The following is a 25543-nucleotide window of genomic DNA, read 5'->3' on the forward strand; positions in this document are numbered from 1 at the left end:
TACGCCAGTACAACCATTATTTTTAAAAATTTGAAATTACGGAAGAGATCATCATTTATAATTCTGTCACTTCAAAGCATCCTATCCTAGTTTCTAGTACATATCTTTTTGTATTTTCCCCTGGACATTTTAAACACAATTATAATAATTCTACAAATAGAATAGACTATCCTTACCCTCTTTAAAGCTTATTTTCAGCTGCCCTGTGAATCTTTTTAAATAGGTCCTAATTTTTGAAATTCCTTAAGACTTAACATTTAGATCCCATAAAAGATATATTTCCAAAATTTATAGATGTGCAGAGAAAGAACCCTCTCCTATCTAGACATTTTATATACATACAAGCTTGAAAGTGTGCCAAGGACTATTTTATAGCTTTATGATAAAACCTATTATTTTTCTATAGCAAGTAAAAAGAATGCTTAGCAGTGCCAAAATGTGTACAAAGAGTCAAAATAACCAACATGTCATTTGAATTCTAAGTTTTGGCCTTGAGAGGTCTTTAAACATAGATTCTGCAAATATTTTACAGATAAGTAAACGGAGATAGAAAGATTAAGTGACATTTCTGTTTTCAGTCAATGTTAGAAATAAACACAGAAATCCAAAGTCTCTCCTTATTAGATGAGAAGATAATTTGTTCATATATTTTAGGACATAAACCTGTAGAGGAGATATGAATGCTTAAGCTGGGTTGAGATTTATGAATAATGCTATCAAATAAAATGAGGCAATTGTTTTTCAGTTTTTAAAAGTTCTCATGTTATTTGGAATATGTCTTTCTCACCTTGTAAAAATGATACTTAGGAAAGTGGAGATGTTAGAGAATAAGGCAGTCACCAGATGGTAGGGAGGACACGTGGCTTTTACTTGTTCAGACTTATACAAAAGGAGGCTACAAAGAGGGCATTAATGAAGTAACTTTAGGGTGGATGGCAAGGATAGATGAAACTTGTTACAACCGACAATCAAGTAGAAGTGTAAGACTATGTGTATTCTTATAAGAATACTTGTATAAGAATGTAAAATCTTCCCTTAACTCAAAAATCAAAGCAAGACTGTATAAGGAATGTCAAGTGTTAATTCAAAGGAACCAAATATACATCTTTTCTTTTTTGCTGTGTTGACTTGTGATGTCTTGAAGATAGGCCAAATCTAAAGACTTTTTTGGGGATCTAAAGAAAGGGAAGATTTTATTTTATTTTATTTTATTTGAAATTTTATTTGTTTATCTTTGTAAGACTTCCAGTGGACAGAAGGCAAAGAGGCATGGGAGGGGACAAGGCCTTACAAGCAGCCTTTATAAAATTTAGACTATTAGCAGTGTGACACACGATGCCCATTATTCTGACTTTTCACCCTTGGTAAGTTACTCACTTGTGTCTCTTTTTTGATCCTGCTTGACTTGACATACCATAAAAACATAGGATTTCATTATAGAGTTCTCTTTGTTTCAGCAGCTATTAAGTAAAAGCCTCTGAAGTCTATCAGTGGACCTTCGGTTTAGAAAGAACTCTTGGATTATGTTCTCTAGCCTACCAGGGACGTATCCCATTTAATCAACAAATGGAAACACTGGGGGTGCCTGGGTGGCTCAGTTGGTTAAGCGACTGCCTTCGGCTCAGGTCATGATCCTGGAGTCCCGGGATCGAGTCCCGCATCGGGCTCCCTCCTCAGTGGGGATTCTGCTTCTCCCTCTGACCTTCCTCCCTCTCATGCTCTCTGTCTCATTCTCTCTCTCTCGAATGAATAAATAAAATCCTTTAAAAAAAAAATGGAAACACAAAAATAGAAGAGGATAAAGGAAACGACTTAAGAGCTTCCTGAACTCTGAAGTTAGATAGACTTCAGTTTGACTCCTCACCATTATGTTGGGGACATTTGTTACCTCTCACGGTGACCATGGGGACATCTGTCTCTCCTGGCTACTGTGAGGTTAAATGAGAGAGAGCTAGGAAACCTAACCATGGTGCTCTAGGAATGTATGTGGTCCCTTGCTTGCGTGGAGCTTGAAGTCATCTCAAATCACATAAGCTGTATTGTGGGCTATAGTGATACCACGGAGCAGTGGTTCTCAGACTTTTAGTATGAAAGACTCCCAGGGAATCTTATTAGAGTGAAGGTTCTTGTTCTGTCCCCAGAGCCTGATTCAACAGATCAGGGGTGGAGCACAGGAATGTACATTTTTAACAAGCACTGAGGATAATTCTGATGATGGGATCGCACTTCGCAAAATACATTTTGGAGGCTGTGGGTAGAAGCCCTTGAACCCGAAACTTTAATAGCCTGGATGGATTAGTTTTCATGGCCCATCTTTTAACAGTAATCACTATGGGAATGTAAACATTGACCACAAAATTCTCATTGAGAAAAATCATTCAAGAATAGCAATGTAAGATTAGGTCAATATCGGCTAATTTTTAGAAATATATATATCACTTGTTAAAAGTACTTTTTCCTAATCTCAGGAAACAAACTGAGGGTTGCTGGAGTGGTGGGGGGTGGGAGGGATGGGGTGGCTGGGTGATAGACATTGGGGAGGGTATGTGCTCTGGTGAGCGCTGTGAATTGTGTAAGACTGTTGAATCACAGACCTGAACCTCTAAAACAAATAATATATGTTAAAAAAAAGAAGCAGCAGCAGAAGAAGATAGCAGGAGGGGAAGAATGAAGGGGGGTAAATCAGAGGGGGACAGTAAATCAGACTGTGGACTCTGAGAAACAAACTGAGGGTTCTAGAGGGGAGGGGGGTGGGAGGATGGGTTAGCCCAGTGATGGGTATTAAAGAGGGCACGTACTGTGTGGAGCACTGGGTGTTACACGCAAACAGTGAATCATGGAACACTACATCAAAAACTAATGATGTAATGTATGGTGATGAACATAACATAAAAAAAAAAGTACTTTACCAAAAATGAGCTTAATGCGTCTGCCTTCGGCTCAGGTCATGATCCCAGGGTCCTGGGATCGAGTCCCGCATCGGGCTTCCCGCTCCTTGGGGTCCTGCTTCTCCCTCTGTTTCTCTCTGTCTCTCATGAATAAATAAATAAAATCTTTAAAAAAAAATGAGCTTAATGTTTGAAATAAATTACAGAAAAGAACTTCTCTTTAGAACACATCAACCTTCAAAGTTAATAAACTTTGAGTGTTTCTTTAGCAAAGGAAACAAATATTTAGAGACCAGGACCTAACATACAAAGAGACTTTCTGCATCACCTCTCCTATAATTGAGTCTGGGTGCCATTATTGAGGGTACTCTGGCTAATCTTAATTGTTGTGATGATATGAGGGGATATGATCTATAAGGTGATCAAACCACATGGGGTAGAATATTAAGAACCATTGTTAAGTTAGAGGATGGAATGAAATGAGATCGAAACAAGTCAGGCATTTGGTCTTGGTATTTCCTGTTGTTAGTGCTAGAATAGTTTACTTTTTCTTTTAAAAGACAACAAACCTAATTTTTCCTCTGATAGTTGTACAGTATAATGCACATATACATATGTATCCACATATACATATATAGAGCCGTGTTTGATGGCCAAAAAGGAAGAGGCCCCAAGGGCTCTTTAGTGTGTAATTAATATTTTGGTCAGAAAATCAGATTGTTTCAGTATGGTTATGTGTTATGACATCATATTCCAGTAAAGTCATAATGAACAGAAATTTTGTTTGTCTCTGTGGCAAACCAAAATGAGTTTTGTAATTGTCAGCAGGCCTTAGCGATTACAGTGGCGCCCACTCCCTCTCCTGTAGTTAAAGGTCTGTTAGCATTCCAGTTGTGGACCTCTGTTTTCAGAAGTGTATAATTAATTGTAAACATTTGCTCTATGGTGAAAGCTTGCCATATAAGATCTTAGTACAGGAGTAAATTTCTGATTTCAGGTTGTCTGTTTTAAAGTTTTATAGTGGAACGAGTTAAAAATATGCACAGAGTTCTGTGTAGGTGGAATACTGAATTTTGTGGTATACAATATGAAGATAACCTGCATTTAATGTATTAGTCTGTTAGGATATCTGCATTAAAGGGGGATCTAAAATAATAGGAAAGTGCACTTCAGGAGTGCAGTAGGAAATTGTGCACCTCAGTGTACTACTTATTGTAATCAAAGAGCAAAACAGATTGTGGTTTTTAATGCTTTTTAGTCTTTGCATATTAAAAGTCTTTTACCATAAGTGGTTTTTTCTTCCTTTAACTTTTTTATATTTGCCAATTAAAAATGAGAACCTATGACATAATAAAAACACATATTGCTTAAAATTGCTTAAAATGCTTTATCTTAAAGTAATAGAAAACTGTGGGCCAAGAAAATTGACTCTAAGAATTTAAAACAGCGACTGTTTCTTTTTTTTCATACTCTGGATTTCTCCTCGATGTTTGACACTGTTGATTTCCCTGACATTGTGCGGTAATCTCTTTTCTAACTCTGACCCTCTTTCATCTCCTTCACTGCTGTCTATTATTTCCCCTGCCTTTTGATCATGGGCCTCAATCAGATCCCAGCCTTAGGCTCTTTTTTGGTTCCTTTACACTTACCCTTTCCAGGTGCTTATCCACTCACATGGTTTCAATTACTGCCTCCCAAATCTGTATCTTCAGTGCTGGTGTACCTTTCTAGTCCTTTACCTTCTGTAAACCTTCCCTGATTACTCCCATCTGCCTGGTGAATTCTTACACAATGGGCTCTGTCCAGTTTATCTCAGGGAATATGGAACACTGCTCTTGGGCTGTTCAGTAATGATCCAGAACTCAGTAGGACTTCAATTGGACTTCTCTTTGCTTGGAACAGACAGTTTTCAGCACTGGCGTTATTTTAACTTAATTTTTGGCATTACATTGTATATCCACCATTGCATCAAAATCATTCCTTTTCAGTTTTGTTAAATTGCCCAATTCAGTGGTCTTAGTTCTCGGTCATCATTTTCCTTGACTTGTGAGTATAATTTGACATAGTTGACCCCTCTCTCCTCCAAGATAGATTTTTTTCCCCATTTGGCTTTCAGGAAGGACACTGTGCTTGCCTGGTTTTTCTCCTGTTACTCCTTCCCACAGAGTTCGCACTGTCTTGAGGCTTTAAAGATTTCATTTATTTTTGAGAGAGAGAGAGCAAGAACAAGCATGGGGAGGCGGTGCACAGGGAGAAGCAGACTCCCCACTGCAAGGGGCCTGATGTGGGACTTGATCTTGGGACCCTGGGATCATGACCTGAGCCAAAGGCAGACGCTTAACCTACTGAGCCACCCAAGCACCCCTGTCTTGCGGCTTTAAATACCATATATATATATATGGTATTTATATATGGTATATATACTATATATATATATATGGTATATATACTATATATATATATATGGTATATATACTATATATATATATATATGATTCCCAAATTTTATATTTACTTTGGACCTCTTTCCTGGAGTCCAGACTCAGAAATCTGACTATTCACTTGACATCTCCACTTGGATGTCTAAACAGGCTGAATAATTTAACATTTCCAAACGAGAGCTGCTGATACGCATGCCCAACAAATAAATCCTTCTGCATGCAGTCTTCACCAATTCACTGTATGGGTACTCTGTCGTCCACTTGTTCAGCTCAGAAACCTTGGAATCATCCTTGACTCCTCTTTCATGTTCCATAACTAATCCTTGGGTAAACCCTATCAGCTCTACTTATTATTAGTATTTTTTTGTTTGTTTGTTTAAAGATTTTATTTATTGAGAGAGAGAGTGCATGTGCACCAGGGCAGGCAGGGGCAGAGGGAGAGGGAGTGAGAGAATCTCAGACTCCCTGCTGAGCACAGAGCCCAGCGCAGGGCTCAATCCCATGACCCTGAGATCATGACCTGAGTTGAAATGAAGAGTCGGATGCTCAATTGACTGAGCCACCCAGACACCCCCTATCAGCTCTACTTTTGAAATTCATTCAGAATCCAGCTGCTTCTCATTACTTGCATTGCTGCCACCTTAGTTCAGGCCCCTGTTGCTTTTCTCCTGTATTTTTGTAGTAGTCTCTTGATAGATCTCCTTGCTTCCATTATCATTTGTCTACAGTCTGTTCTCAACATAATAGTCAGGTGATCTTCCAAAATGCAAGTCAGATATGTCGCTCTCTTCCAAACCTTCTAGTGGCTGGCCATTTCACTAAGGATAAAAGTCAAATCCTTACAGTAATTTCTAGGTAAGGCCCTATGGAATCTGGCTACTTCTTTTCATTTCTTAACTTTTCTTTTCGTATCCCTCCACTATAGCCAGATAGGCATCTTCTGAATCACTTGAACATGCTTGGCACACTGCTGCCCCAGGGCCTTTGCACTTGCTATTTTTCTCTGCCTCAAGTGCGCTGTTCCAGATATCCGGGTGGCTTTCTCCCTCACTTATTTTAGGTCTTTACACAATTGTCATCTTTTCAGTGAGACCCTCCCTGGTCACCCTGTCTAAAACCCACCTCCCTGACATGTCTGACCTTTCCTTTTTCTCTTTAACTTAGATCTCTAACATACTAGATGTTCTGCATATTACCTTATTTATTATCTGTCTTGCCCAGTACAATGTGTTTTTGTTCATTGTCATATTCCCTCTTCATAAAGAATATCCTCCATAAATAATTGTTGAATTAATCAATTTCATTGCATATCCTCTTAATTATTTCTTCTTCATTTCTTCTAGTTTGTTCTTCATTCAACCCTGATATCCCCTCATATTTGCATCACTATTTCCTAATTGTGACTCCTTGCTTCAGTAGTTAAACACAAACCTGCTAAAAATTTTCTCTTTAAGTATATTTTATTATAATATTGCTTATCTGCTCAAGAATTGGCTTACCTCCCCATTCTTTCTTATGTTCAGTCTGATCTTATTACTTGGCAAAGTACTTATTCCTTTGGAATGGAGTAGTAGCTCCATCTCTCTGCCTCCCCCATGTCTAGCATAACTGTCTTCTGCTGAAGTCACCGTCCTCTGCATGCTGTCCCCTAAATGGGCTTGCCTGTCTCCTGCATCTGTTGTGGCTCCCTTCAGCACCAGACCATTTGGCTCACATCTGTCAAAATCTGACTGAAAACTTCTTACTAAAAGTTTTCCGTGATATAATTGAATAATTTTTACCATATTATATTTTAATATTTTTTCTATAATATGCTTTTCATGGAGAAATAGATCTATAGTTGTATTGACTCATATTTTATTGTTTATAAATACATTCGTGAAGTTAATACTTGATTGGGGTCATGTTTTCTATAATATGCTTTTCATGGAGAAATAGATTTGTAGCTATATTGACTCATATTTTATTGTTTATAAATACATTCGTGAGGTTAATACTTGATTGGGGTGAATAAGAGAGTATAGTACATTATATAGTTACTATCATTTTCAAGAAAACAAATGTTACTCATGATTACAGAATGGTTGTATTGGACTACCATTAATATTTTTTATTTTTTTATTTTAGGTATCATTGCCCAATGCCCAAGATCTTTTATGTTCAGCTGACTGTAGGAAATAATGAATTTTTTGGGGAAGGAAAGACTCGACAAGCTGCTAGACACAATGCTGCAATGAAAGCCCTTCAAGCACTGCAGAATGAACCTATTCCAGAAAAATCACCTCAGGTATGTTACTGCTACCTGTGACAGTCTCTTCCTTATAGTTCCCCAGTGAGATTATTGACAAGACAAATAAATGCATTTCTATAAATAAAAGAGATAATCTCTTCTGATAGGAAAGAATATTAGAGTGGTGACCTGCTATGATTTGCTTCTCAGATCACCTGTCTACTGTACTAGACTCATGTGTTCCTGCTAGGACGACCTTACCTTTGAGGACTTTGGTTCACCTATGGAGTTTTCTTCTCAGGCAGCACAGGACTTGAGGATGTGAGCAAGGATGAGAAATAGCATTCATTTACCTTTCATTTAATGCTGTGTTTATTGAACAGAGATTACATTGTGTTCGTTTAGAATCAAGGAATTGAAAGTGGAAGAGATTTTCGTGGACTTTTTTCAGTCCTACTTTATTTTATAGACCAGGATATCGGCTGATCTTGAGTAATTGCACCCATTTCCCATGGCTTCGGCTGCCTTCTCTGTTGATTTCAAAATAGTATCTCTGGCTGACATGTCTTATAAGTCACCTCCTTATTGAGTTCTCCACTTAGTTACTGCAAACTGTTCTGTCCAACTCCTACATTTCCCGTGCTCTCAAACCTCTTGTCCTCCCCGTCTGAGATTCATCTTAGTTAATGGCTGACTTAGGTATTTTTCTCCTTGTACACTTTCATTATGATTCTTACCTGTTTGCTTATCTGTTTTCACACTAAGTCATAAGTTTCTTGGCAGTAGGAATACTGTCTCTTGATCTTTTTATCTCTAATACCCTGTGTTCAACATATATGAATCTCTTCAGAAGTATGTGTTAAAGAAGTGAATAACTAAATTGGTGCCAAAGCCAGAGATATAGCTCCAGAACCCTGACTTGCATCTTATAAGCTTTCTATAGTTTAGTCTTTACAGAAGATTAAACAGCATATTAGAATATCAGGGAAAGGGGTGTGTGTGTGTGTGTGTGTGTGTGTGTGTGTGTGGATAGGTGGGGGATAGACATCTCTAAAGAGAATTGAGTCTGGGGACATAGAATAAACTCAAATTAGTATATGGTTGACTAAAAGATTTCCACACTCAGCATTTATTCTTCCACTTTGAGCAAAAAAAAAACACCCTACAAATTAAATCACAAAATGCCTCGCAGCAAAGCCCACAACTCCTGTGGTTATATAGGAATCCACAAGATACAGTCTCTGGTTTCTTGTTTCTTACAGTATTTTAAATAGGCCCTCTTGATTGTAGAATATATATACAGTTTGTTACAAAGTGAAGACTCATCGTCATCCTGTTTTTTGTGATTTAGAACGGCGAATCAGGAAAAGAAATGGATGATGACAAGGATGCGAATAAATCTGAGATCAGCTTAGTGTTTGAAATTGCTCTGAAGCGAAATATGCCTGTCAGTTTTGAGGTATGTGCTCAGTAGTGATCTTCCCTTTCTCTCCCCCTGCTCCTCACTATTTAAAATAAACAAACTAATGAACCAGTGTACTAGTATCCTGGAAGAGTTAACGTGCTTCCTTATGCTCAGGTTCTCCATCATGAACTCATACAGGCCCTGGGAATAGAACTTACTGCAGTGTCACGGATTTCTGCTGGTTTCTTCGGCTTTTCTGTATTAAATAATTCGTATATATGATGTTTTCATTTTGATCATAACGTTTTGTGAGTATAAGATAATTTGTAGTAAGGTTTGGTGTTTTTAATGGGATTAAATTCAAAGTATTCAAGTTAAAAGTGACATGTATATATTACTACTAAATTCTTCTAAATTTGTGGAATCAAAATAGGTTTAAATTTAACTTTTACTAATAAATCACTAAGAAGTAATTAAGCAGCTCTCTACAACCAGATAAACATGTCACAAAATGTTTATAAAATGTGAAATTTAAAAGGGAAAAATTTTAAATTATTATAATACCTCCTTCATTAAGAGGTCACTAATTTTGTAACTCAGATATCTAGAAAATAGGCAAAACCCAGGAAATAAGCTGACACAGTTATGGAGTATCCTTCAAACTATGGATGTTCACCAACTAGAAAGCTCCCACATTTTATTTACTGGCAAGATCAACCAACCTCAACCAAGGACGTATCTCCTTAGACACAATTCTCAGTTGGGTTATCTGATCTTTCACCCTATGGCAGATTAAAAGCAGCAAAATGAGGAAGGCAGGGATGCAAAGTACTTGAGGGCCTGATGGTCCCAGCAAGAAATGATAGGGGAAATACAGAAAAGCTATCTCAAGTAATTGCATATACTAAAAAAAATATTGGAACATGGGCCTTTTAAAGGCTACAATGAATAGGAACAATTTTATAAGTCTTAGAAGTCCTTGGAAGCATCAATATATTATAGTATAGAATATTTGGTTTTCATAATGATGATCTAATGTGAGCAATAAAAGGTCAGATATTTAGTATTCTCTGTTAAGTCAGTTAAGTACATACTTCTTCTTTTTAATTGAAGAGGATATCCATCAAAGTAGTTAAACAGTTCTGGTGTTTCAATTAGTAAACTTAAATTACATGGAAAGTATGCTCATCATACGTTTCTTATCCCCAATAATGTTGAATTATTGAGATACTTTGTTGTTTTCCTTTTCTTTTCCTAATTGGTATCTAATATTAGGAGACAGAATTTTAATATAAAGTTAACGGTAAACCATTTAACTAAATAGAGTATCTTTTATAGGTCAGAATTTTGAAGGAGACTGAAGTTGTGAGCATTTGGGTTTTAGAAGGCATTTTTCCTAAAAAAGCTGGCATAGTTTAAAGAACACATTAATACAGGGTTTAGGAACATTCATGGCTGACAGATTCATAATCCATTACTTTAGAAAGATAGGTATTTTTTATGGTATGTCTACTTACCTATTTAAGATCATGTCGCAGAAAGTAAACATTCCTTTCTATAAAACAGCCTTTGAGGCCTCCATCAAAAATAGGTTATTTTCACCCATAAGTTATTTTTGAGAGGCTTCCACATGAAGGATGCTTTATGGGCTAGAGAACCCCAGGAAGAAGTAGTCTTGTACTTCAGTAACTTATTACAGAGAAGAAATTAGAGATGTACACATTTATATACAAATTATTGTTATGGATGGTCTCTGCACCTAATCCAATATGGTATGTTTTATATTCTTAATTTTCTGTTCCATAAGAAACTGGGTCACCATAATTAGAATTGCCTATTTTAAGCTAGTAAAACACAAATTTTGACTATGAATTGAATGTATTTATTTGGTTTTTTGTTCTTTTGACTTCAGTTCATTAAGCATCATAAGTATCATAAATGAATGTCCCTGTATAATATCTATATAACTTTATTAAATAAATCTATAATTTTGGCATAATTCTTTATAATTTCAATTTTGATTATGACGTGAACATTTAAAACAGACTCATGGGATGAGAACATTTCGTAAGTGCCTATGTTAAATATTTTACTTATATTTAATAGGTTATTAAAGAAAGTGGACCACCACATATGAAAAGCTTTGTTACTCGGGTGTCAGTGGGAGAGTTCTCTGCAGAAGGAGAGGGAAATAGCAAAAAGCTCTCCAAGAAGCGTGCTGCCACCACTGTCCTACAGGAGCTTAAGAAACTTCCGCCTCTTCCTGTGGTTGAAAAGCCAAAATTATTTTTTAAAAAACGCCCTAAAACAATAGTAAAGGTAAGTGTGTGCTTGTGAACACTGGTCAGTTTTGCTCTATAAAATTATAGTGACTGTAGGTAAAAGTTTTTCCATGGGGCAGGCACCTACCCCTATGCGTTACATGTCGCCCCAGAATCACGGTTGGCCCTGGACTGTAAGTTAGTAACAGTTCTGTTTTGCTTTTAGACACTGGACACCTGCATTTGTTCATCAGATAATCATACCTTCCATATTTATAGTTTTCTGTGGTTTAAAAGATACTTTCTCATTCATGATCCCCTTTAGTGTCATTCTCATCAGGACTGTGTAAGGTAGATGATGTCACCTCTTCTTACAAGTAAGGTTTTATGAAACGTGTTCAAAGAATTTGCTCGCTTTTATTCACCTGGGCTGTGGAGCACCTTGAACTACTCTGATGTCCAGTGCCGTGGTCTTTCTGCACACTAGGCTGCGATAGAGTACCTTCTTGGGATATCATGAAATGGTGGTAGGTTGCAGAGTAATACTCATATGACTGATACCAGTGTGGGTGATAGCAGCGGCTCATACATAGAAAGCACTGTGTGTCCCAGCACTTCATGTGCTTTATCACATTTAATCCTCATAGCAGCCCCATGAGGTAAGTGGTAGTATTTTGTTTCTGTTCTTTCAGGCATGTATAGCTTGCCAAAGAAGAAAACAGAGCACACACTTTTTCAAGATTTTGTAACTCTTTCTTTCAGTAGAGCAGATTTTTTTTTGTTTACACTAACAACAACAACAACCAAAAAATGGGTGAGATGATTCAGCCCTGCGTACATGACACTGCCTGTGAGTGCTCAGTATGTATGACTTGCATGAGCTAGAGTTTCGCTAACAGAGAAAGCCTTCAGTTGCCAGCATGTCAGTTGCCAAGTCAGTGTCTCTTAGCAGACTTCTGGTTCTGCTCTACAAATCAAGGATTACAGAACTGAAGCTCGGTTAACCCTTGAACAGCATGGGTTTAAACTGCATGAGTCCATTTATATGCAGATTTTTTCTGTAAATACAATATGGTAAATGTATTTTCTTTTTCTTATGATTTTCTTTTTTTCTTGTGATTTTCTTAGTAACATTTTTCTTCTACTTTAGTTTAAGAATATAGTACATAATACATACAACATACAGAATATGTGTTAATTCACTGTTTTAGGTTATTGGTAAGGCTTCTGATCAACCATAGGCTATTGGTGGTTAAGTTTTGGGGGAATCAAAACAAAAAAAACAAAAAGAAGTTATACATGGATTTTTGACTGAGTGGGGTATTGGTACTCCCCCCTCCCCCTCCCTGCAGCGTTGTTCAGGGGTCAACTGTACGTTTTATCTCTGATGAACCTCTTTTGTTTAGATAATACAATGGTCAAACTACAGTATTTTTATAGATTTTCTGCCTTTTGCACCTTTGTTTTATTTAAAAATACATGTATACATATTTACATAAATAACTATATAAACACGTGTTCTTATTTTTTTTTATAAAGATTTTATTTATTTATTTGACAGAGAGAGAGAGAGAGAGAGCACAAGCAGGGGGAGTGGCAGGCAGAGGCAGAGGCAGAGGGAGAGGGAGAAGCAGGCTCCCGACTGAGCGAGGAGCCCAATGTGATAGCCCAATGTGATGCGTGGCTCGATCCCAGGACACTGGGATCATGACCTGAGCTGAAGGCAGAAGCTTAACTGACTGAGCCACCCAGACACCCTATACATGTGTTCTTAATGAATACTATCATTATCTCACTGAGAACGTGTAGGTTATGAGTTCCCTGAAATAGCATTCTATATTGTATATAAGGATATACTAAAAATAAATGCCAAATAGATCCACTTATCATGAGTCCTGTTGATTCTGAGGGCTGGCTTTCATTCATATGCTCTAACCACATGGTTAGGGAGTAGAATATGGCTTTACGAACATAACGTTTGGATTCAGTTTTGAGTCTGAACCCCCTGTGACCTGAGCAAGTTACCTAACTTTTCTGATCTTTTATTTCTTTGCATATGAAAGTAGGAATAATAATTGAACTTGCTTCATAGGGATTGTTATGTGTTAACTGAAATATACACAGAATGTGTTAGTAATTATTATTAAATATCAACAATACAAATTGTAAGTGCTCAGTAAAGATTAACTATTGTTATTTTGTATCTAACTCTGTCTGTTCACATCTTACATGTATGTGAGTATATCCATGGTCTGTTTTCTTAAGTATTGTTTTAAGAATGTTTTATTATTGAGGTATAGTAGAAATACAATGAAATATTCGTGTCAGTTGTACAATGTACTGAGTCAGCAGTTCTACACATTACTGAGTACGTAGTCACCATCTGTCACTGTTCGTTATTACAGAACTATTGACTGTATTTTCTATGCTATACTTTTCATTCCTTTAACTTACTTATTTTGTAACTGGAAGTTTTTAGCTCTTAATCCCATTCACCTATTTCACCCATCCCCCTCCCCTTTGCCAAACACCAGTTTGTACTCTGTATTAGTGAGTCTGTTTTGTTTTTTTTGTTTTTCTTAAATATTTTTATATATAAAATCTATAGCTTTTCCATGATGGAAGAACAGTGCTCTGCATCAGAGTGGCAGCACAAAACTGGTCACAGTAATTTCCATCTAATTTATTAAACTAAATCGAATCTTAGTAAGTTACAAATAATGAGCCATTAGGCTAGAAAAGATCTATACATTTTTATGGTAGGATATAAACATAACCTTGTTGCTTTTAACTTTAGCCATTAAAAGCAAGATTATTGTTTAAATGTTATTCCCCAGAGTGGGGATAAACATTTTGGATTCTCAAAATTATTTGCTGCTACTTCTACTATATAAGCATGTTATTCCAGAACTTTCTTCCTATCCACCATTCATATCTCAGCTTGAACTTGACTTCTTTAGGGAAGCCTTCTTAGTTCTCCCCCACTCCCAGATTAGGTTAGCCCCTTGCATTTTTCCTCACATACATCACACTTGGAATTATTTGTAACCGTGTCTGTCTTATGTTAAAGTAAAGCCTATAGACATCTTCTGAAATGTAGGGTTATTTTGAGAAAGCAGCATGCATACAATGAGTTGGAATCTAGGTAATTTTTAAGTATGGTGGGCCAATAAATGGGTAGGTTGAAATAATATCTTGATTTTTCAGAATTTTTATCCTTCTTTATAGGTCTTATACATCTAGGCTCTACAGTTCTTTATTATGCAGTAGAAGCAGAGCATAAACTGTTGATGATTTGCCTTGACTTTATTTAGAATGAAACATCACATTATTTTAATTTTCTTAATCATGCTGTGATGTAGCTGTTACCTTGTTTTACAAATGGGATCCTTGATGTTTAAGAAACTTACCCAAGATCACGTAACAGGTTCTAGGTCCAGTCATGTCTGATTCCAGTGTCCATTTGAAACTGGTTGATTATGAACTCCTTTTGGATTTTAAGATTAACTCTGTAGAGTTACCTTGTTAAAATGTAAGACTGCCCTAGTGATGTCTCTGGGTTTATATTTTGTTTTTTAATGTAGTTCTCTTCTATAAGATGAGACTTCAGAGAATGTATTTCCGATGTTGGAGATAAAGTTTTCTGGACACAACTGTTAAAAGACCTTCTATACTAGTTTGGGAAAGATAACATAAGACTTGATATCCAAGGAATAACTTAATTGTCAAGGATGCTAGTAGTTAATTTCAATCAAGGGAAGAAACCAGCCATTCTTAATGTTCTCAGACTCCATTATTACCTAATTGGATTTTGGCATCTGTTTTTTTGTCATTGGAATCCATATCAACAACAGTGTTTTGGAACTTAAGAACTTTTTTTTAAAGAGGGAAGGACGGGCAGAGGGAGAGGAAAGAGAATCTTAAGCAGGCTCCATGCCCAGTGTGGAGCTGGATGCGGGGTTCAGTCTCACGACCCTGAGAACATGACCTGAGCCAAAATCAAGAGTCAGACGCTTAACTGAGCCACCCAGGTTCCCCATGGAACTTAAGAACATTTTTATAAAGAGGCAAATTAAACAAGAATAGAGTACATTGGAAGTACATTTTTATTTGAATATCTTCATGAACTAGGCATACTTCTAGCCCTAGACTCAAAAGCTTCCCTTCACCTTTTCACTGATATTCCAATCTTAGACTTGTAACTAATTGTCAGTATTAGTCTTTTCTCATCAGTACTTTACTTCCTTTAGTTTTCATTTTTTTGGTATGTAAGTAGAGGTAGAAAGCATTATTTTATTAAAAGTTAACATTTTCCTTATCTCTCCTCTTGTTCCACCTATTACAGTACTAAAGTTTTCAGTCTTTTTCTTCTCTTACTCTCCCCTAGGCTGCTCTTCATACTTTTAGGGCTTCAGTTCAGTATTTATGTAGATGATTCCCAAATGCTCTTCTGTGCTCTACACTGCTTATTGGACATCTTCACTTTGTAATTTCACAGGCACATCAAACTCATCATAACCTCCTCCTCTTCCAGCATTCCTTTTTTTTTTAGATTTTATTTATTTATTTGACAGAACGAGAGCGGGAACACAAGCAGGGGGAGTGGGAGAGGGAGAAGCAGGCTTCCCGCCGAGTGGGGAGCCCAATGTGGGGCTTGATCCCAGGACTCTGGGATCATGACCTGAGCTGAAGGCAGACACTTAACGACTGAGCCACCCAGGCGCCCCCAGTATTCCTTACCACAGTGCCTGGCATCACCATCCCACTGCTGAAACAAAAACCTGGGAGTCATTTTTAACTTCTCTCTTAGCCATTATATCCAGCCAGTCATCAAGTCCTATTGAATCTATCACTTAAGTATTTTTTAAGTTGGTTCATTTATTTCCATCTCTCTGCCACCCTTTTGATTCAACTCAAAATCGTCTCTTGCCTGAACTGTTATAGCAGATTTTTAATTGGCCTTCCTATAATACTTTTGACATTAACTGATCTTTTAAAAAATGTTATCTTTTAGAGACTTCAGTCAGATCATGTCATGCCTCTGCCTGAAATCTTTTAGTGATTTCCCATTGCTCCTTGGATAGAGTCCAAAATCCTAAATTTAAAAGATCCTGCAGGATCCGACCTGCAGCACCAAACTAGATACAGTTGAGAGCCAGCAGTTCTCAGGAGGAGCTCACTCTATACATAAGTTTAGTGTAACATCCGTCATCTGTAACATAGTGATAACCCTTGTGTCTAATACCTGTTTTAGAAGAAATTTTCACAGCTGGAAATAAAGTTCTGACCATTTGATAAATACAAAAGCTTTACTTCTAGGGATAATATATGAAGAAAGTTCATATGCACAGAGATTTGCAAAGGTTTTTTGTTTTTAAACCTTTTAGAAGGCACTAAAACAGCCATATGTAAGTTTTTTAAAAAGATTTAAAAAGCTTTCCTCATAAACATTACCCATATAATGTTAAAAATAGAGTGTCTTCTAAATGGTTTATATAGTATTTGTATTTATGTTAAAAAGCATATTAAGTAACAGTAAGACCTCCTGCCCGACTTGGATAGAGAACATCTCTCAGTGACATTGAAGCTGGGTGTATGCCTTTCCTGTCACATCCAGATACCACCTCATGTAGTGAATCACAGTCATTAGTTTCATATCTAGCAATTCCTTACCTTATAATTTTACTGTATGTTTTTCTGAAAAAATGGCATTTGGTTCGTTAGCTTTTTAAACAGCTTTGTGGAGGTATAATTGACATATAATGAAGTGTACATATTTAAAGCTTGTGATTTGGTATGTTTTGATTTATGTGTACACCTGTGAAACCATGACCATAATCAAGGTAATGAACCTATCCATTGCTCCCAAAAGGTTCCTCGTGCCCCTTTGTAATCTGCCCCCATCCTCCATTCCCAAGAAAGTACCCTTTTTTTGGCTGGCTTCTTTCACTTAGCATAAATCATTTTGACATTCACTCATGTTGTTGCATTTATCAGTTATTGGTTCTGTTTTAATGCCAAGTAGTTTTTTTGTTGTATAATTACACCACCCTTTGTTTATCCATTCATCCTTTGGTGGATATTTTGGATGTTTCTCATTTTGGGCTGTAAATAAAGCTGCTATGAACATTTGTGTATAAGTCTTATTGGCATAAGCTTTCCCTTTTTGGGGGGGAGTGGTAAATGCTTGGGAGTGAGTGACTTGGTCATTTAGTAGGTATATATTCAACATTTTAAGAGATGGCCAGTTGTTTTTAAAAGAATGTACTGTTTTACATTCTCATCAGCCATGTGTGAGAATTCTAGTTGCTACACATCCTTTCTCATACATAGTATAGTCTTAAATTTCAGTTGTACAAATACATGTGTATTGATACCCCGTTGTGGTTTTAATTCACATTTCTCCAGTAACTAATGATATTGAGCATTTATTTGTGTTTGGTAGCACATCAAGCCTGATGAAGTGCTCTTCAGATCTTTTCCCATTTAACAAATTAAGCAATTTAAATAATAAAATAATAAAATTCAAATAATAATAAATTTATTATTGAATTTTAAGAGGTCTTCATATACTTAGGATACATGTTATTTTTTTCTTTTCTTTTTTTTTTTTTTAAAGATTTTATTCATTTATTTGAGACAGAATGAGAGAGAGAGAGAGCACATGAGAGGGGGGAATGGGAGAGGGAGAAGCAGACTCCCTGCCGAGCAGGGAGCCCGATGCGGGACTCGATCCCGGGACTCCAGGATCATGACCTGAGCCTAAGGCAGTCGCTTAACCGACTGAGCCACCCAGGCGCCCAAGATTTTTTTTTTTTTTTTTTTTTTTGACAGAGAGAAAGAGAGCGAGAGCAGGAACACAAGCAGGGGGAGTGAGAGAGGGAGAAGCAGGCGTCCTGCTGAGCAGGGAGCCCGATGCGGGACTCGATCCCGGGACTCAAGGATCATGACCTGAGCCGAAGGCAGTTGCTTAACCAACTGAGCCACCCAGGCGCCCCACGTTATTTTTTTCAATGAGAATCCTTTTTTTTAATTGAAGCATAAATGACATGCAATATCCTCTTAGTTTCAGGTGTACATCATAGTGTTTCAATACTTTTATACATTATGAAATCCCCATTAAGTCTAGTTACCATCTGTCACCATACATAGTTGTCATTGACTGCATTCCCTATGCTGTACGTTACGTCCCTATGACTTACTTATTTCCTAACTGGAAGTTTCTATCTCTTAATCCCTTTACCTAGTTCCCCCTCCCCTCCCCATACAAGTTCTTTTTTTTTTTTTAAAGATTTTATTTATTTATTTGACAGAGAGACTCTGACAGTGAGAGAGGGAACACAAGCAGGGGGAGTGGGAGAGGGAAAAGCAGGCTCCCCACTGAGCAGAGAGCCCGATACAGAGATAGAGAGCTCGATCCCAGGAACCTGGGATCATGACTTGTGCTGAAGGCAGTCGCTTAACGACGGAGCCCCCCAGGCGTCCCTACAAGTTCTTTATCAGATATGTGATTTGCAAATATTTTCACCAAGCCTATGACTTGTCCTTTTCAAAGAACAGAAATTACTAATTTTGAAAAAGTCCAATTTATTATTTTTATGGAATATGATTTTAGGGTTGTACCTAAGCAATTGTCACCTAACCAAGGCACAAAAATTTCACCTATATTTTCTTCTGGAAGTTTTATAGTTACAGATATTACATTTAGGTCTGTTAACCATTTGAGTTATTTTTTGTAATGGTGTAAGGTATGAAGTTGTTAGGTTTTCCTTTTTTTGCATATGAATATTCAGTTGTTCCAGTACCAGTGGTTGAAAAGACTACCCTTTTTTGCACCTTTGTCAAAAATCATTTGACCGTGTACATATGGGTGTGTTTCTGGATGTTGCTGTGTTTCGTTAATCTCTTTTTGCCAGTGCTATACACGCAGTCTTGATTACCATAGCTTTAGAATAAATCTTGAAACCCGGTAGCCTGAGTCCTCCAGTTTTGTTCTTTTTTTCAAAGTTGTTTGGTTATCTGTCCTTTGCATTTCTACATGAATCTTAGCATTAGCTTATTGATTATTACAGGAAAAAGCCTAGTGGGATTTTGATTGGGATTGCAATGAATTTGATAGATCAGTTTGAAGAGAATTAGCATTTTAAGAATATTGAGTCTTCTGATCCATGAACATATATGTGTGTCCATTTATTGAGATCTCATTTAATTTCAACAGTGTTTTGTGGTTTTAGTGGGCTTTACATAAATTATATCATCCCATGTTCTTCTGTGCTTGCTTTTCTTAAAGTTTTTTTTGAAATTCACTCATTTTGAGGCATTTAGCTGTCCTTAATTCATTTTCTTTTCCTTTTAAAGATTTTATTTATTTATTAGAGAGAGAGGGAGAGAGAGAGAAAGCACAGGCAGGGGGAGTGGCAGGCAGGCAGAGGGAGAAGCAGGTCCCCACTAAGCAAGGAGCCCGATGCGGGGCTTGATCCCAGGACTCTGGGATCATGACCTGAGCTGAAGGCAGTCGCTTAACCAACTGAGCCACCCCTTAATTCATTTTCATTGTTATATGCCACTCTACTATATAAACATGCCATAATTTATTTGTTCTTTTACTGGTGACTGTTTAGGTTATTTCCAGTTGTTGGTTTTTTTTTTTTTTTTTTTTTTTGCTATTTCAAATAATGCAGCTATGGATATTCTTGTACATGTGAGCTAGTGCATATGGGCAACAGTTTTCGAGAGGTATAAACATGCCTATGAGTAGGCTACTGGTTTTTTGTCATATTGTTTTCCAATTTATATTACTATCAGTGTATAAGGGTTTTTTTTTTTTTTTTAAGTTTATTTTTTAGTCATCTCTACACCCAGTGTGGGGTTTGAAATCACAGCCCCAAGATCAAGAATTGCATGCTCACCTGATTGAGCCAGCCAGGCGCCCCAGGAGTGTATAAGTTTTTGTTACTCTCCATCCTCACCAATCAGGGCTGTCAGACTTCTTAATTTTTGCTAAGTGGTTGGGTATGAAATAATATCTCACTATGGCTTTAATATGCATTTTCTGAGTCTTAATGAGATTATCTTTTCGTATTTTTTCTTCTTTTCATATTTTTTCTTCTGTTAAATATCTATTCATCTCTTTTGCCCATTTTTAACTTACATTGTCTTAATACTTTTTAGGAGTTTTAAAAAATATATTTTGGGGCGCCTGGGTGGCTCAGTTGGTTAAGCATCTGCCTTCAGCTCAGGTCATGATCCCAGGGTCTTGGGATCGAGTCCCGCATCGGGCTCCCTGCTCAGCAGGGAGTCTGCTTCTCCCTATGCCCCTCCCCCTGCTCATGCACTCTCTCCCTCTCAAAAATAAATAAATAAAAATTTTAAAATATGTATATTTTGGATACTAGATATATCAGTTTTTAGTTATAAGTATTGCAGATATCTTTTCCTAGTTCATGGCTTGTCTTCTTACATCCTTTTTGGTGTGTGTGTGTTTAAGATTTTATTCATTTATTTGAGTGGGGGGGAAGAGAGATAACATGAGCACTGGGAGGGGCAGAGGGAGAGGGACAAGCAGACTCCCTGCTGAGCAGAGAGCCCCATGAAGGGCTCGATCCCAGGACCCTGAGACTCTGACCTGCCCTAAGTCAGTTGTTCAACCAACTGAGCCACCCAGGTGCCCCTCTTTTTGGTGTTTTTTGATGAACAGAAGTTGTGAAGCAACTCTAATATATTGAAGAGTTTAAAAGTAGACTTAACCCAACTTATCAATAATACATTTGAGCCCTAAATGCCATAGAAGCCTTAGTTTCAGATCTATTCTATGATTTACCTTTATAAATCTTAAATTTGACTATCCAGTCACATTATCTTCTCCAGTTATGGTTTTGGGGTGCAGAGGATGAGGGGAGATCCACTGTTTCTCTAAGGATCCAGTAACAAGTTTTACAAGCATGTTTTGAAATTTTTTCTTAAATTATCTTTTAGGCTGGACCAGAGTATGGTCAAGGAATGAACCCCATTAGCCGCCTGGCTCAAATTCAACAGGCCAAAAAGGAAAAAGAGCCAGATTATGTTCTGCTTTCAGAAAGAGGAATGCCTCGACGTCGGGAATTTGTGATGCAGGTATTTCTAGCATTTTATTAGAAAAAAAATTTTTAAACACTGAAAAAAAATTAGAAACCCACGGGTTGTAATAGAGGGAAAATGGGGGAAAGGCAAACTAGGAACTAATAAGTTTCTTTCCTTCCAGGCCCACCTACCAACTTGGTTGAAACATTCAGGTGTCAAGGACATGTTAGACGGTCTGGGTTTTTGAAGGGACTGTGAGTTCACACACGTTATTCACCACAGAGTTTATAGTTTAGAATGCCTATCTCTAACTTATGTTACAGTTTGTAGCCAGAGGCCTTTAACTACTGGGAAATAGGATACAGATGGAATTAGAGACATCATTTAGAAGATAGATGTCATAGATGGAATAGGGCCAAGAGCATGAGCTTTTGGGTTATCAGGAAAATTAGGAAAAGAAAGCTGACTTCCTGCCTAGCTATGGTGAGGACTGAGGGACTCAGAATTGCTGAGAGATTTAGGTATCTAGAGGTTTCGAGGTTTCAGATTGAGGCACAATGCCTAAAATACCGCCTTTTAAAATTCTGCCTATTTATCTTCATTTGCCAACTCAAGCCCCAGTATTGAAGAAACCTTTAATTCTTATTATGTAAATTTCAAACATCTCCAAAGGTGGGTATACTTAATAGTATACTATTAAACAATAATATAATGGAATAGCAATGACATATGAGGAATATGCCCACCATCCAAACACAGCAATTAAGATTTTTGCCACCCTTGTTTCAGCTGTCAGTTTTTCTTTCCTCCTTCCCTCCCTTCTTTTCTTAAGTATTTCAGAGCTAATATCTAGCCACATACCATTTCAGCCTACCTACTTAGTGTATATCACTAAAAAATATGGAAGTTTTCCTTTATGTTCTTACATTAGGCATGATTCATATTCATTAGAATCATCTAATACCCAGTCCATCTTTAAATTCTCCTTATTGTCCCAAAGCTTTTTATTATAATTGGCTTGTCAAAGAAACTTTTCCCAGTCAGACCCGTGGGTCTCACCTTTAATGTAATCCAGTTAAAATCCACAGATTTATTTATTAAGTGCTGACCATATGGTGGACATTTTGGCAGTAACACATAGTATTTCATATTGATTAACTTTTCATGCATATCTTTTTTTTTTAAGATTTTATTTATTTATTTGAGAGAGGGGGAGAGAGCCTGCGCACACAAGCCAGGGGAGGGGTCGAGAGGGAGGGAGAGGAAGAGGGAAAGAATCCCAAGCAGACTCAGTGCTGAGTGCAAAGCCTGACGCAGGGCTCAGTGTCACGACCCTGAGATCATGACCTGTGCCAAAACCAAGAATCAGTCACTTAACTGACTGAGCCATGCAGGTACCCCCTTTTCATGCATTTCTAAATTTTACCTTCTTTCCCAATTTATAATTTCCGCATTTCTTTATCTCACAGTACCCAATATAGTACATGTATATAGTAGTACCTTAAGAAACCTTTGGTGTATATTTGCTGCCTATCTGCCTGATTGAGAGCTAGTATGTTTGGCTTTGTTGGAGATGTAAACTTACGATGCAGTCACAGATAAACCGTGGTTGGGAACCTCGATATCCAAAAAGGTGGGGGATACTTCTATGGCTGGTAAGCACATTACTATCTACATGTCATTAGACCCAGAACAGTCTTATTCTAGTATTTTCACTTCATAAAATACTTTACCATTTTTCCTTTTACATGCTTAGTAGAACTCTAGGAAGAATTCTAGGAAGTATCTTTTGAATCCAAAACTTGAGGAGGGAAAAATCACCTAAATTTAGACCTGTATTAGGAATAAAAATTTTGACTTTATTAAAGTTTTTTTTTTTTCCTGTGGAGTATAAAAAGGAATTTAGAATATCTTAGGCCAGCTTCCATTTTATAGGTATTCATAAACATTCTAGTCAAATGGGAACATTTGGCTGTGCTTTTAAATGTTTTCACACTGAATTCATATTGCTTTTCCCCCTTCTGGAATTCCCAGTGGATTCATTATAGTATTGCAGCAAATTTATCAAAGTAAAGGCTTTTGTATAAACTACTTAAGCAATGTTATCATTTGTTACAATTGAATGTGGAAGTAAAAATATCTAGAGGTAATATGCTCATATTTATCTATCACCAAGGAAAATAACAGTAAGTTTGTATATTATAAAGTGGATGCAGTTACTTGTATTGATTACTAGACAAAAATCTCTGATGAGATTATTTGGGTATTTATTTTGAGAGCATATTTCTTAAAGCTTTTTATTTGTTTTTAGAAAGGGGTATATTTTAATTTTTTAAAGAGGAAATAATGACAACTAAATTAAGTGTATATCACATATACATATTGTGTATAGCACATTCTGTTAATTTTTCTACCAGTGATTAAAATCAGGTTTTTAAAAAATATATAAAGCAATTTTCATCAGTTTTTTTTTATTACTCATTGAAAGATAATGAATTAAGTCTTTGGTGTATGCTAGTTTAGAACTTTTTTTTAGCTTTTCTGAGGACTTGACTCACTTAAGTGATTTGTTTAAAGATAAAAATATGGCAGTCTTAAAGTTATTGTATAGCAAAATAATTGAACTTCTTTGCAGACAAATAAACATTTTAATGTAAAAATATTATTTGTAATAGTTAAAAATTTTTTGAGTTTTCTAGGAAGATGACTTATGAAGTTTATTTACATACATAATTGCCTTTATAATGATGTGATTTGTTTTGAGTGCCCACTGTGTTTGTTAGCAGGGAATCGAAGTGCTTCAGCACAGTCATCTTTTCCAATACTAACAAATAAGTCTGGGATAACTACCCGCAAACTATTGAATCATGCCACCATAAAAACTTGTGAGAGGCAAGGGATGGGTGAGTGGCAAAAATGAATCTGGAAGCCCCTGTTCTAGCAGTCAAGTCTTGAAGGTATCAGAATAGGTCAAATGGAAAGCTGCAGATACAGATCCAACGTGAATGCTCTTGAGATGGGAACAGCCTTACCCAAGAGCAGGAGACTGGAGTCAAAGAGTATCAGGCCTGGGTAGATAAATGGGATTTAGAGATGAAGCAGTAAAAGAATTGAATGAGAGTGAGTGAGGTGTATATAGCATGTAAAAACAGATGAAACATTTTTTGCTGCTCAGGGGTCTTGCTTCCATTTACTTTGGCAAGTCTTTTGACCTGCAGAGCAGTAGAGGAAGCTTCTGACGTAGATGGCCTAATCTGTTAGCTAGCAAGCATTCCAGCAACAACACAGGGGCTGGTGAAGCTGGGGAACAAATCAAACATTGGAAAAAATAACAGGTAGCAGAGGCCTGGCTCTAGCCAGGGACTCAAACACATTATACCTAGGGCCTGCTGTGTTCAGGTCAGGGCAGGCCAGCACAGATATGGGAGGTAGTATGTGTTCACTCAGCTCCAGGGATTGACTGGACAGTACTTGATCAGGGCTTCTGAGTGAGGTCCATAGACTACTGCTGTTTTATCATAGTGTGATGGTTTCTAGTTTCAGAAGAAAAAGCAGTGAAATGTTTCAAAGACAGTGTACAGGCTTGAAATACAACATTTGTGATAGTTGTTACAGAAATTCTACAATGAATACATTTTCAGTGTTTCATATGCTACAAGAACTATTAAAAGAGCATAATTTAGGGGCGCCTGGGTGGCTCAGTCGGTTAAGCGGCTGCCTTTGGCTCATGTCGTGATCCCAGGGTCCTGGGATCGAGCCCCACTCAGCAGAGAGCCTGCTTCTCCCTCTCCCTCTGCCTGCCGCTCCCCTTGCTTGTGCTCTCTATCTCTCTCTCTGTCAAATAAATAAATAATCTTAAAAAAAAAAAAAAATAAAAGAGCATAATTTATTTGTCATATAATTTGCACATTGTTTATATTTAAGTTTTTTTTTTCTAACCACTGTGTTTAGAAGTACTTCATTCACTGAAGCTTAAAAGTAGTGATAGAAATGCTAACACAAATAAAGCCTAAATACTGATATAAGAATGAATGGCAAACAGTGCATAAGTCTCATATGTTCTGAGACACATGAAGTAGCCAGTTATGCTTTCACCCAAAAGCCAAAAAAGAAAACTATGGGTAGAAGTATCAAAGCTTTATCTCTGAAAACTGAATTTAGTAGTACCACATACTAATTCATTGCTAGTACACAGTATATTGTAATTATGAAATTTTATTAAAGCAGCATGAAGCTATTGAAGCCAATTTTTTTCTAAA

The 25543-nt window shown here is 37.0% G+C and overlaps 1 protein-coding gene across 3 annotated transcripts in view; it reads left to right on the top strand.

Annotated features, from left to right (window-relative positions):
• The window catches only part of STAU2 (staufen double-stranded RNA binding protein 2), a 280288-nt gene that overhangs the window by 78374 nt on the left and 176371 nt on the right, over positions 1-25543 (top strand). For all 3 annotated transcript variants that reach the window (XM_064588192.1, XM_064588193.1, XM_064588194.1), the window contains 4 exons: positions 7457-7616; positions 8911-9018; positions 11071-11283; positions 21201-21338. In XM_064588192.1, the coding sequence (XP_064444262.1) occupies positions 7457-7616; positions 8911-9018; positions 11071-11283; positions 21201-21338 (619 nt within the window). The remainder of the gene's footprint in view (positions 1-7456; positions 7617-8910; positions 9019-11070; positions 11284-21200; positions 21339-25543) is intronic.

This window comes from Mirounga angustirostris, unplaced genomic scaffold (genome assembly GCF_029215605.1).
Source record: "Mirounga angustirostris isolate CCGP_5_RB_7025 unplaced genomic scaffold, mMirAng1.0.hap1 SCAF_4, whole genome shotgun sequence".
Lineage (NCBI taxonomy): Eukaryota > Metazoa > Chordata > Mammalia > Carnivora > Phocidae > Mirounga > Mirounga angustirostris.